A 14,372-nucleotide genomic window follows, 5' to 3' on the forward strand; every position below is an offset into this window, starting at 1 on the left:
ATAAGATCCTTGATGACAACGCAGGCCCTCGCATCGCAGCCTTGCCGCATCTTGGATTTGATGCATCACTTCAGCTTCTCATCACATCTTTGATGCAGATCCTCCCAACGCTCCACAAATTAGGATTTAAAATACTTTGTTCAGCAGGCCCAACTGGGTCCCTGTAGCCAGGTGTCTAAAAGTGGAGTAGTCCAATGTTAATCAAAAGTTGGAGCGCTGGTTGGTTCCCAATTTTTATTTATTCGATCATCATAATTGATAATTCATCAAATTTTAGAATTCATCTCGTTCTTTATCATAACAACACAAGAAATTGGGTAAACCATGCTTGAGCAGACCCAATATATTTCAGGCCAGCAAAGCCCTTCATCAGGAAATATTGCATCGCCGTGGGTAAACGACCGTGGAAGATTAACATGGGATTACTCCACTTTCGGACATCTGGCTCATATTTCCCTGTAGCCAGGGCCACTGAAATTATGTGGCAGAAGAGGGCCAAATTATGCGACAGGGTTGAGTAAATTATTCAGCAAGAAAAGTCAAATAATGCAGCACAATGCTGCACATTTTGTAACAGTAATAATTCGTTTTTCTTATCATTTTTAAACTTAGTAACACTATGTAGGCATTGATTGCATCTCATTAGTACCTGCTTAACATCCAAATATTGCAATAGAGGAACAGAAAGATGATCAGTCGGGCTTTGCAAAGGCCCTTCCACTAAGCAGTAAGCAGTAATACATGTCATCGCATTTTTAGTAACTTCTGAACCATATGAGTTAGAAACAAAAATGTTGTTGTTACAATCTGCAGATTATGCGGCAGATGATGAATTATGTGGCAAATGTGATGAAGCTATAATTACGAGAAAACCTCAGCAGCCGCACAATCACATAATTCTAGTGGCCCTGCCTGTATCCGACCTGCGCTCATCGTGGTTGGCTTGAACTTGTGACTTTGTCCTAGTTTGGGGCAATCAGATATCCACAGTTGACACTGTGTGGTTTTTGGCACTATTTTGACCCAAGTCTTTAAAGTTGAATGTCTCCAGTTCTACTAATTGGGATTTTGTTGTTTCTGGCTTGTTTTATTATTACAGAAAGCTCTGTTTTCTAACTTGGTATGTGTGGTTTCACTTTATTACAGTTTGAGGTTTTGCACAAATACTTCACACATTGCTTTTGCTTTAAACCTGACTGCTCTGAGCCAAGCTACCAGGGGGTGAGCACAGGTTAATTTGGGGTTTGCTTGTGCCTTACCCTGACACGGATTGTGTCAATTTCTATTGGTGTGAACATCTAATAAAAGAAGTGACACATCAAAATTTAAAGAATCGACGTTGGATCATTGTTTTTTCGTAAATTACATATATGAGTACTGTACTTGTTGAAACTTAAATCTGTGTGCGCGGGACTTTGTTGTATGAGTCTTAAGTGTAAAATCCTTTTTACATTTAAAATTGAGGGGTTTTGTGTAGGGTCTCCCCCCCCTGCTTGCACCAGTGACTACTGTTTGTTTTCCAAAATTTGAATATATACGCAAATTCTGATTGAGCGCCATTACTTCCCGCATACTTAATACCCTCTTGCTGTTGTTTATAATCTGACACGGATTGTGGTTGCTGATTGATAAGGACTCACACCCCAGTCAAGCAACAACTCAGTTTCTTACAGCCATTATCCTCCCGACTGCCCAATCACCAATAAACTTTTCTAAAGTTTCGTGAAATCATGTTTTGGGTGACATCCGATGCCTGAAAGTCTTCAGCACAAGTGTACCATGAAGCAACAAGATCAGTACTGTGACGTTAAACATTTGCCAGTGGAGTAAACTCTTACCTATATTGATACATTTAACACCTCCATCTTCATTGAGGCATTGTTCATTATTGGCACAGCTGTGGTCTTTACATAGCATTCTACCGCCTGGACCACAAGTGCAAGATTTAGTACAGCCATTCTCCAGGATGGTGACGCCCAGCTAGAGAAGAGGAAAGAGGTACAAAGTGTTAGTGTGTCATCCATCTTGCACCTACCCTGGAAAACAGTGACGTACAGCCACATTCCGCGTGCTATGCTAAGTGCAAATATTTTTACACTTTGAGCACTTGATGAGTGTGGTATAAATTGGGCTCAGCCTTTTAACTTCAAGTTCTACCTGGAGGAAACTGCACAGGCAAAGCAGCGTGTTAAGGAGAATTTCCTGAAAGAAACATTTGAAATGACTATTGTTCCCACTACTCCCTATTGCATAGTACAAAACTTGGAGTCTGGTGCAAAAATGTACTCACTTTCGTGTGCTAGCAGTATTTCAGTGGTTGGGTATTGTTCCTGATTCTACAGCAATAATTGAAATGACTTAGTGCTCTGACACAAAATCGTACTTCAAATATCTACCTGCACTTCGATTGTTTCCAGAATATTGCTTCCTAATATATCGTCGAGGTAAGGAATTGTGAACTTGATGATGTGTTGATAGCCAATTGTGTGAAGTATATATATATATATATATATATATATATATATATATATATATATATATATATATATATATATATATATATATATATATATATATATATATATATATATATATATATATATATATATACGTATATATTTATGTATGTAGTATATATAGATAGATATTTATATACACACGCACACATATATATATATATATATATATATATATATATATTTTTTTTTTTTATATATATATATACAGACATATATATAGACATTGACAAAGGTCAGGGGCCCGAAATGCGTCTGTCAGCTTGACTGTCATGTCCTAATAAAATAAAAGTTATTTGCAATCACTCTGGAGTGCACGACGTTCCCTTGAGGATAGAAATGAGTCGTACGTGAGACCGCGCTCGTGAGCCGCAGCACCCACCACGTCTGAGAGCAGTGGCTTTATGGTGAAAACTGGGAAGCGATATGTATAAGTGTGTATATATATATATACGTGCAGGTGGCTATTAATCACTTCGATATTTTGACATATAGCCCTTTAGACTCCAAGAAGTAAGGGGTACCTACAATGCTGTGTGAGTGTGTGAGTGAGCAGGGAGAGGCGTGGTGCCGCGGCCAGGGCGACTGACGCTGGAATCTGGGGATCAGGGTTCGATCCCCGGCTCCGGCGGCAGGTTAGCCCAGCACCATGTGACTCTGGGCAATAGCTCGCTTAATCTTTCCGACGGCCCCCAGCGCCTAGAGACCCTTACGGGTGATTGTGCGCTTTACAAATGTGGATTATTATTATAAATTCACATTCAAATAAAAGTGGTCCCATTAGTTAATTAGATAGCTAAACAAAAGTGGCAAATATTTGCAAACAGGAGCAGTTTTGAACTTGTAAACCACGCTGTGTAAGTATTTTTCAATGTATAGAAGACTGCATGGATTTGAGCTTGCTACAGGCAATGTTTGCTTTTTATAACCGTCCCACCAGACCCTAAAAAGAGCCCACAAGTGAAATTTACTGGACAACACACTAACCTGTCAGAGTGGTCCATTTGGTACTGCTGGGATGCTCTATAGGCAAGTCTGACCCTAGCCTTAGCACTGGCTAAATTAGGGGGGGTGTTCTGAAGGTATTGGAGCATCACCTGCGAAACGTATGCATGCAAAACTCATGAGACCCAAAGCCACAAGAGAAGAAAGAAGGTCATGAGGGATACAAAGAAGGTTCTAGACAGGCTAACTTGGAAGATCTCTTACTAGAGGGGTTCTTGGTGATCATTTCCGTTCGGAACCCACCTATCTTTAGCTCTGCCAAAATGCTTTTGAAATGTAATACTACAATGCAATTGAGAAAAATGATCACTTTGAAATGTATTAATAAATATCCCATAATCATAAGAAACATCTTGTCCTGAATAATTTTCAAATTCATTTTGTGATACTTTGGAATAAAAGTTACTTTCAATTTGTCTCCAGCTTGGAAATGCTTCAGGTTCTTTGACTGAGTGGGTCATTTAAAGGTGATTTATCAGTCTTACTCCTCTGTTTTATTCAAGGAGTCACTGGATTTACATTCTATGTTAAATCGACGCATCAGGAAAAAGGTTTGCTGAACAGAATAGAACCATAAACTCTGGTCCCAGTTTAGGTGGTAACAGCTCTCTATCATATCCGGGAGTCTACTTGAGATCCCCGGCCAGCTCACCTGTCTCCTGCACACGTCGCCAAACATTAGATTACAGAATCGTCAAGAAAGGAACTGTTTAGGTAGAAATAATGCTAATATGGCTTCAACCAACTGGAAATCAATCTGGATTTGTATAGCACGGCTAATTACCTGTGAGGGTGTCAAAACGCTAGGACAATACTTTATCTTCCCTATACTCAAAGTCAGGGAATTCACCAAAAACCCACAGATTATCGTGAAACAACATGTGTGACTTTTGTTTGACCATGAATTTATTGCCTTAAATTCAAGTTAGCGGGCACAACTATTGGAACCTGATTTAGTATTCTGGAGGAGATAGAAGATCTCTGTTGGCTGACCAGACACTAATTGAGAGACGACTGACAGAAATCAACCACGGTGTAAAGTCCCTTTGGTGGATGTCATTTTCCCAGTGGATTCCATTGGGTTAAGCACACAATCCACAAACCATAGGCGTCTATTGCATGTATGTATGGAAAACGGGAAACATCCTTTACAGCGCAACTTTTACCACGCAGTGCCTTTACGACACAACTTTTACAACGCAAACCATTACAACGCATTGCGCTGGGGGGCGCTCTAGGATAGGGAATATGTTTAATTTACTGTCCAACACCTTCCCTAGTGTCCACGGGGACTGGAGTTGGAATAGTAAATTAAACTATTCACTATCCAGCACCCCAAAGCACTATGCGTTGTAATGGTATTCGTTGTAAATACCGAGTTGTAAAGGCATGCGATGTAAAAGTATGCGTTGTAACGTCATACATCCATGGAAAACACCCAAATAGGTATATTATTTTATCAAAATCTAAAAGTAGTCTTAAAATGGGTTCCGTGTTCGCCCTGGGAGCTCAAATCAGAAATCACCTACCTGTTTCCTGCCACGCCACACCGGGACAGAGGGCCGCTTGCCTGCCACACTGGAACTGCAGCATATTCCGTGCTTTCCTGCCACGCATACCGCTGAGTGACTAGCAGAGGGGGGACTACAGCTAGCGGCAGTCTAGCGGCGCACGCCGTGACGGCCCACTGACGCACCAGGAGGCTCTCAAAGCACCGCAAGGGCTCCCGCAGCGCAGGACGCACGCGGGCGTGCCGCACCGCATCCGGGCAAAGGGTAGGCCTGTCTTCGCCCGTCAGAGCCAAGAAGAGCCCGGGCCATCCCTCGTTCAGTGTAACCAACTTAAGTGTATTAAGGTGAGCTACATCTATCACAATTATAAGTACCGCTATACACATAAATATGGGGAAACGTAATGGAGTATCAAGCTTAAACTCTTGGACCACGACAAGTATCAATAGCATGTTGGTGAGAGCAGTTAACATAGTCACCAATGAAATAGAATTAACTGAGAGGCGTATGTCACTGGGTTTGGTGGCACCACAATGCAGCCTCATTGTTGGGGAAGCCTTAGACGATAATGTTGGTCAAATCAAATATTAACGATTTGCATGACTCCTTGACAAAGCTCCCTAATGGCGTTCCTATTATTAATGGTAATACCCTACCCGCCTTATTTTATGCGGATGATGCGGTCCTAATGGGCCGCACACCAAAACGCATTGCGCACTTTAGTACAGGGCTTTGTTGATTTTATGGCTGCTTTAGATCTTCGTATAAATTTTAACAAATCTTTTTTAATGGCATGTGGTCCAAAAAATCACTTAGTTAACTCAAATTTCCATAGGCAATGAACGTTTACATCACACTTGCACTTTTCCATATCGGGGGCTGGTATTTGCAGCCAATGATTCTTGGACTACTCACGTGGCACACAGCAGGGTAAAATTCGCAAAAGCAATTAATTTGGTTCTGTCACTACCCCAACCGAAAGAAGTTGAAGTGGTACTGCCTATTACTAAAAAAAATTAATTACAATGTATCCCTGTAATACATTACCTTACCTGTACCTTTTAAACGTGATAAAATTGCTTGAGTTAGAAAATGTATTTTGCTTTAAAGATGGAAGCTTAAAGAACAAAAGATATTGTTCATGTTAGGATGTTGGGCACATAAACGTGCAGAGGCCCAGTTCATGGAAATCATGTAGGCCTGATCTAAGATGCATTGCTTAGCATTAAATCGTAGAAATATTTTTGGAGAAAGCTGCCTTTAGCTAAAGTCAATTGCAACATTAAGAAATTGTGAGCCGATTCACATGTATTCCTTTGCAGGTGCAGGACCAAGTAGATAGTGGAGTAGAAGGGCCCATTGTGTATGAGTGTTAGGATACTAGGCTCAGACGTGGAGGAGTAGCCGAGGAATTTAAGGAAGCAACTTGAAGCGAAGGAGAGCCTGGGACCCAAGGACGTTTTAACGGACAAGGATGGAGAGGTGCCATAATGGAAAAATCTGAAAACCAACACCTTCGAGAGGGGCGTACCTGAAGGCGTGTCATCCACATTGTGGGTTTTTTTATTAGGGACAGCACCCCGAGGGAGGAGGCAGAGTAGATGAGCTGAGGAGCGAGAGGGAGCGGTTGACCAGACAGAGAGCTTAGCTATGACTGAGGGGTCTTTAGACTAAGTCGTAAGAAAGTGAGTGAACTTCTTTGGAAGTCGCCACTGCTGACACCTTTATTAGATTGGGCTATTGTTGAGTAGGGATGTCACTTAGTATAGTGTAGGGACAGATTAACCTAAATTTATACCTTTTATCAATGCATACTAAAACTCAGGTTATAGCAATTCTTGTTACCCTGATGATTCTTGAATTGATTCTTGCATTATTCCTGAGCCGTCTGAGACTCTTCCGTAGGATTATGTTTGTATTAGTGCCTGTTTATCTTCTAAACCTTTTGCTGAGGTGTTTATACATTCAGTTGTTTTTGGCTTTGTAATAAATCTTCAAACTTAGTCTTTAGTCGGTGGTTCTTTGGGGGAAACAGTGGGAATCGTTGAAATTGATTGACTATTGGTATATAGATTGCCTAATTCATTCTATGACAGGTAAAAAGGTCCAGTCGACCTGAGACGGGATTCTAGAGAATGATATGCAGACTCTAGAAGGAAAATCCCGCCCTTACAGGCCTGTGCAAACAACTGCAAAAAGCTGTAGAAATGCTTGCAAACTCTGAGAGCAAGTTGTACGCATAATGCTGCATTTTGAGACAATGTGTAAAGGACTCAGCGGAGTAGTCAGCTCAGGGTGCTGTCCACATCGGCTGCGATTGGTCGCCTCAGTGAGACTTATGACACATGTATGAATTCCAGGCAAAAACATTCACAAATCATGGACGTTGTTGAGGAGAGTCAATGTGCAGTACAAGTGAGCAGCATGGGAGGATGACCCCCCCCCGATCATTAAGTCGGTGGGGGTGCTCCTCTCACCTCTGTTCTCTTCTCTTGCCATTTTTCCCCCTTAGTCCTTTGGTCGATAGTGCTGGGCGCTGATGGAGCCATTAAAATAAAGAATTGACCAGCATGGATGCCCAACGTAGGTACCATGCTTACCGCGACCACATCACTATATTGCAACGTGGAGTTGTATCGCACTGGCAAGGACCAAGGGACCGATTTCCCCAAAATTGAAGCATCTGTAGAGATGAGTCTCTTTACCTGCGCCACCAGGCAAAACCCTTGCGTCACCATTGATGCACCCTATTTACAATACGGCGCACCATGGCGCAAGGATTGACAGATGCATCAGAAATTCTGACGCATCTGTTGACGGAAAAGTCACGCATTGCTGGAGTTGTGTCGCAAGCACGGCACAACTCCAGAAATGTGTGTTGTGGCCTATTCCGAACATACTGCGTCACACCTTACATCTGCTTCAAGCAGGAGTAAGGTTTTGACACAGTGGCGTCCTAAACATCATGCAGTGAAATCTTGTAGATTTCACTGTGTCACTTTTATGAGGCTCTCCTGCGTGGGAACGCCTACCCTGCATATTTATACCTGACACTGGTATAATGTCACGCAGGACTTTACAATGTGATGCATCTCCTTAGATGCGTCACGTTTTAAAAGGGCCGCAACTTTTACGCCACCACTGCATCACCAAAGTGACGCAACAACGGCGCAAAAGTGACACAAGGGGCTTGCAAATCTGCACCTAAGTTGGCTGAAACTGGTTTATGCTTTTGTTGCATATGTCTGGATGGGACCTGGCCTGGCTGTGCTGTTCCTAACAGAGCAGGACCAAGGATGGTTAGGATATGGCTGGTTTCTGTCAAGAGTGACAGATTATTATACCTGATTTATCAAACGCATGGCTACCCACCAAGGGTTTCCCAGCGCTACGCTCCTCACGGTAACACAAGTTCCGCCTTCGATACACACAGAATCAGAGCAACCATAAATCTAAGCATTTCTCCATCAGCTTGTTGATTGTTGCATCGAAGACAGACCGGACTATCGAGGGAGAAATTGATGGCAACTAAATGGACAGCAGGCTGAAGTGTTATTGCCTAGGGAAATATTCTAGTTCATGCTAGAAGAAAGCAAACTGTCCACTGAATAAAGCTGCAGATGTCGTCCAGTGAACGCAAATTTTTTTTTAGTGAGTTTCTGTAGCTTTGATGCATTACTTTACTCAATGCTGCCAGATATGACTGGCATGAGTAGGGGTGAAGGACCTGCCCTACAGGTCCCCGCAGATTTGCCCCTGGGTCATACCCTGGAATCATCAGTGGCACATGGTGCAGGTTCAAGTCAAGCTCTCTGTGTCCACATCATACTGCCCCACCTCTTGGCGTTCATGGGCCAGAACTGCATGCTGCTAAGAAGCAATGGTGCTGCAAGAAGTCAAACAGTGGGGGTTTGAGATGAGATAAATGTTTACTAAGCAGGTCAGTTTGCAACTGTGGGTTAAGATGAAGCCATCCTTCAGGAGGCACATGTCATCCTATTGAGGGTAGTCCTCTACCAGATAGTGTGCTGGTCCTTCCTCTCGAGCGAACCCCCCTCCCAAGACAGAGCTTGCATTCTTGTCTCCTTTACACATGCATCTCACAATCTAGTTACTGAACCACCATTAGAGCAGTACAAGGGGCCTGTTCTAGTTCAATCTCACCAGCAGGGTGTAGTTCCTTTCAGTTCCTCATCCATTACTAGATGTGGAACCAGAATGAGAAGAGAAATATATTAAAGATGGGTCTTGCTCATGAACCTTTACAGAAACCTCAAACTCACCAACAAACCATACTATCAGATGAGAAGCATTTCTAGCCTCATTACCAGATAGGTACACCAAGCAGACTTATTTTGTGTAAGGTAGTAGAAATGTCCCCACTAAGCAGTGGTAAGAGGAGTTTAGGCCAAGAGACCCACATTTGCTGTCACACAGATGTTCATCAGAGTAGTACCCTTTGAACATCAAAGTAGAATTTTCAGCTCATATAAATAGTCAGTTGTCTCAAAGTCATTTTTTTAATGAAGCAGGTGGAGGTAGTTCCCAAGTGGTCTTTGCTTTGTCTCATTTTGCACACACGCCAAAAATCAATACTTCATATACTATTCTTTGCGTCCCGAGTACCTTTCCGATTCTGGCATATGTGATTTGCGTCCAGAGTACCTTTCAGGTTCTGATAAACTTGATGCAGGAAGTCTATCTTGTTCTTTTAGGGGTGCTAGATCAACATGGTTGAGCTTATTCACCTAACCAATTGCTTCAGGTTCTGTGGTGGAATGTCGTAGACTTATCTGAATAAGATCTTGAAAGGCTGTCCAGAGTAAGAAAACTGTGCGGCTAAAGCTTCCATGCTGGAGGAATTACCCAAATAGACCACTAAGGACAGCAAGCCCAAACATCAACTCCTAAGATGATTTTATTTACTAGAAAGGTTTTTTATTCATACTCAGCGTCCAAGGCTAGATTCTGGTTCGAAGCCCATACATCCACTAAGTCCTGCCAAAAGCTCCACTGTACTCTGCTCTAGTAGCCTTAAATACATAGATATGTCAGCACAGTAGATCTTCCTGTGTGGATCTCTTGTCCTGATGATGAGTGGAATTTATCTCAGATCCTGGATATTGTAAGAAGCAGATATCAGACTTAGTGTTTGCCAATCCTTCATATCCATCTGTCATGGTGATGTCATGGCTGTGCCATCTAGTGGGGCAAGTAGCTCTCCAGCAGGGTGTCATGGAGCTGTTAAACAAAGTGCCTTGGGAAGGGCAGCTGTCAGCAAGGAAGCTTTCCCCTCACTATCCATTCAAGATACTAACCATTCTGACCATCATTGTATTGAAACTTCCAGAGGTCTCCACAGATGCTGTAGACTTAAGCATTGCATACAAGTGTACCTGATTTTTCAGAAGTAACCAAGATATATCCTTGACACGCAGCATTTATAGTTCTTGATCTTTCTATTTTGATTCTCTATAGTTGCAAGAGTGTTCGCTCTTTTTTTGTTTTTGGCACAAGCAAGGAACTACTCTGTTTCTTTATTTCATCAACCGGCTTGTATCTGCCCCTTCTCTCCCAAAGGCACAGGACGACATTGCCAGGAGTACCAATGCCTGAAGACCTGTCATTTTTTCTCAACAAGGTAAGGGTTCATCAAGTACTTGAATTTCATAGATACCCCTTTCAAGCCACACACAGAAAGAAGCATGTTTCTCCCTCACAAAGGCAGCATGGAGATCTGGTAAAGTTATATTCTGCGGCCAGGTAATGACTGAACATATGGGAAGAGTTGGTGGCTTCCATTGAAGTAATCTTTGGAAGCCATAAGAAACTCAAGCCCCTGGTTCATTTTGTGCTTTACTATTAGTCTCTCATCTCGGATACCAAGAAGGTGCTCATTACAGCCACTTTGAATATCCACAATGAACTGCACCCGGAACTGTTGCCTGCCTATCTTTTGGAGAAATGTCTCTTCCCCTTCCAGCTGCTTGAGTTGTTTTGTGGCAATCATGTCTAATGGGGCAGCCCTGTACTGACCCAACATTCAGGGGTCGTGCAGCTGAATGGATTCCAACCCTTCCACCAAATGCAGGGAGCAGGCAGCCATACATTGGGCTCTTGTGGGGTTTTCCCGGCCTTAGAAAAGTGGGCAGTCTTTACTTAAATGGAAAACCAGATGACAAAATCCCATCAGGATATCAGGTCTTTCAGCTTAGCAGAACAGCAGAATATGACCAGTCTTTGGACAGAGCAGCGTTTCCTAAAGCAGGAATGGGCTAGTGGATAATTTGTGTCGGGCTTTCCACTTCTCTTTTTTCCCCTCGCTTCCATCCCTGGATTTTTCACACCAGTTGCCTGAGGTGCAGGTTTCCCTATCTAAATCTATTTGTACAGACACAAACACTTGCTTCCTCAGGATTGCTTACTCTTTTCAACTCATTTAGCAAGGGGTTGCGGATAAGGCATAAACACTGTAGACCCTTCTTTGCAATCTTTGGAATCTAATTTAAGGAGAGCCTTGCCAAATCCTAGGGCAGCCATCCACAATGAGTCCTTGCAGTCCTAATCTTCTTTTTACAAAGAGGTGAGGACATTCTGAAGGTGGGACTCAAGGGGAAGTGTTGTTCCTGAGGTTCTTTACACAGCCGTCCCATTGACCTGCTATTCTAGAGGCTACTTTTGAGGTGTGGTCTTCCTTTTTCATCGGGTGTGCCTTGACAGGGCTTCTCGCTGGGTCTTGCGACAATTTTCAGGTTCATATCGCCCTTCAATGCTTTCAATGTCTCCTCTTTAGGGCAGTTAGGGAGACACTGCCCTAAGGAGAAGCCCTGTGGAGATGTATCCCCTTTTAACATTCACCATCCCCTTTGCCACAGTCTCAAACATAAGCGACTAGTAATCCATTCACCTGCTCCATTACTAGCTTTGTCTAAAAGCAAGGGATCATAGGGCTCTGCTATGTTAGGATCCTTACCCAAAATTCTTGCCAGACAGCAAGTTCAATGTTCAAGGCTCAGGTTTTTCCCTAAGATCTCATCTTACTTTTACATACACCAGGGTATAGCCCATCCGTTGTTCTTTACCAATTCATTTATTCTATAGGAGATTGTACCACACTTAATGCACTCTTTTTTAATTGATCTCTCATTTTAAAAACAAATTGCAATATGACAGTTTTATTCCAGCAGCGAATGCTAAGAGCTTTCAGAAGCTCCTTGCAGCCTCTGGTCCCCCATAGCTGTTGCCTTACCCTAAAAGCAGTACTCCTATTGCCAAGAGAAATTTAGGGCATTACACAAGGGAAATGGCCACCTCTTGAGCTGAATTTTTAGCTGTTTCCATGCAGGGCATTTGCAATGAAGCCACTTGAGGAATATTGATTAGTAAATGTAGCTTTTTTCTTTTTTCCTAAAACTATTACTCAATAATATCCTTGCAGTGGGAGAGAGAGTAAGCTTTACAGTAAGTAAAAAGCTCCATATATTTTTCCTTGTGTTCCTTCTTTTTTCCTCCTTAAATACACTTCTTAGTTTTTAACACTATTTTTTCCATCGCCGGGCATGGCACTTTGCTAAGTAAAGTATTAGGAAAACAGTTTACATGCAATTGGCTCCTTTTGCTTTTATCATAGTAAGATAAAAAAGTGTTTTACCTGTAGATACCTCCCGTTGTACATGCAACCACAAGCCTTCCTGGACACACAGAGGCTGCCATCGAAGACGTGCCCGCCATCACTCTCACAGCCCTCATAGCATCGGCCTGTGCAATGAGTTTGCTCCAGGAGGGATGCACAGGTGTAATCACAGGTGTATGTGCAGAGTTCATAGTGGCTGTTAGCTGGACATGTGATCGCTAAGGAAATAAATAACATGATGCTTCAGGTCTGGAATGTAGAAATTGTATACTCAAATCATCCACACAGCTCCAATATCATTGCCAAACCAGGAGACCAAGCTGCAGAACCCTGGCATCTTGGCCAGAAACAATTGTGTCAAAATGTGGAGTTAAACCAAAATATGAGATGAGCCCTACTATTGATGCATATCTGGATTCCAGTCCCAGCCACTCTGTACAAACTGTCCACAACGTCCCCTGCGTCTTCACTGCACTGTTGTCCAGAATCCTTCTCCTGTGTGTAGTGTGTGAAATGTTGCATCCCCTCCATTTTTCTGGTAAATTCAGATCCCAGGTTCTCTTGTGATACCAAGTATGTGGCTTTGCCTGTTTTCCTCTACTCTCATGGTACATCCAGATTTTAATAAGTCAAGTCAAGTCAAAACCACTTTATTCGATTATTTAAAATCATAAAAGTATGCTATACAAATACAAAAACATTAAAAATATCTGTTAAAAATGTAGTATACAGGATAATAAAGCAATTCAAAATCGAATAAAATACATGATCATTCAATCCCATGTTTAAACAGATGATAGAAATACATTGTCTGTATATTAAGAGGATTCAAGTTCATTGGATAGCTTTCTGTCTAACCCTCTTATTTCTGACAGACGCGGCAAGAAAGCTGGCGACACAGAACATAGTTACCGGGGATTCTAACAGTTGTAAAAACAATAAAGCAGGTTTACACTGAATAAAATTCATCTTTTTCAGTAATGGAAGAATAAACCTTTTCCTGGCATCTTGGTACAATGGGCAAAAGATCATAAAGTGCATAGTGTCTTGCGGGGAAAAGTCATCACATTTGCATGGAGCAGCATCTTCAGGTCTACTCCAACCCTCCAAATCCCCGAGTACTGTGTAAATTTGGTTAAACCGAAGTTTAGTCAATAACCATCTATGAAAATAATTTGTTACAACGGTCAAGTAAGGTGACATAGCTATTGACTGGGTAACCGAAACATGGCCCCTAACCAAAGATTTACGTGATTCTACTCCTTCCCGCTCTGCCTCCCTTAGCTTGATGAAATTAGTTTTTACCCACTCTAAGTCTGCCTTACAAAGAGATTCCGGATTAAAAAAGATCTCTGGTCGCCCCATATACATTGCTAACATTTTTATGTAAGACAACCACTGGATTTTGTTCATATTATCGAGCAAAATACAGTCCTTTAAGATCTTATGATTTAGGGAGAGGTTCGGATTTAACCAAGTTTTAATCCATAGCAGCATTGGGGCTATTTTAATTATATCTGCTAGGTAACCAATCCCCAATTCTAGATGGACAGAGTGGGTAGCAGTAGATTGAGGGAGGCCTAGGAGGGACCGTAGGAATTTGTTTTCCTCAGTTTGAATAACGTCGGGCTTAGTGAATCCCCATATTGAGGCCCCGTACCTTGCGATGGAAATAGTCTTGGCTTTGTAGATTATTAAGATTGCCTC

General features: G+C 42.2%; 1 protein-coding gene across 1 annotated transcript in view; it reads right to left on the reverse strand.

Moving 5' to 3' along the window:
- The window catches only part of LOC144770674 (IgGFc-binding protein-like), a 334,107-nt gene that overhangs the window by 197,122 nt on the left and 122,613 nt on the right, over positions 1-14,372 (reverse strand). The window contains exons 11-12 of the mRNA XM_078655389.1: positions 12,684-12,883; positions 1,839-1,980 (exon numbers count right to left, since the gene is read on the reverse strand). Of these exons, the coding sequence (XP_078511515.1) occupies positions 1,839-1,980; positions 12,684-12,883 (342 nt within the window). The remainder of the gene's footprint in view (positions 1-1,838; positions 1,981-12,683; positions 12,884-14,372) is intronic.

Source organism: Lissotriton helveticus, chromosome 7 (assembly GCF_964261635.1).
Source record: "Lissotriton helveticus chromosome 7, aLisHel1.1, whole genome shotgun sequence".
Classification (NCBI taxonomy): domain Eukaryota; kingdom Metazoa; phylum Chordata; class Amphibia; order Caudata; family Salamandridae; genus Lissotriton; species Lissotriton helveticus.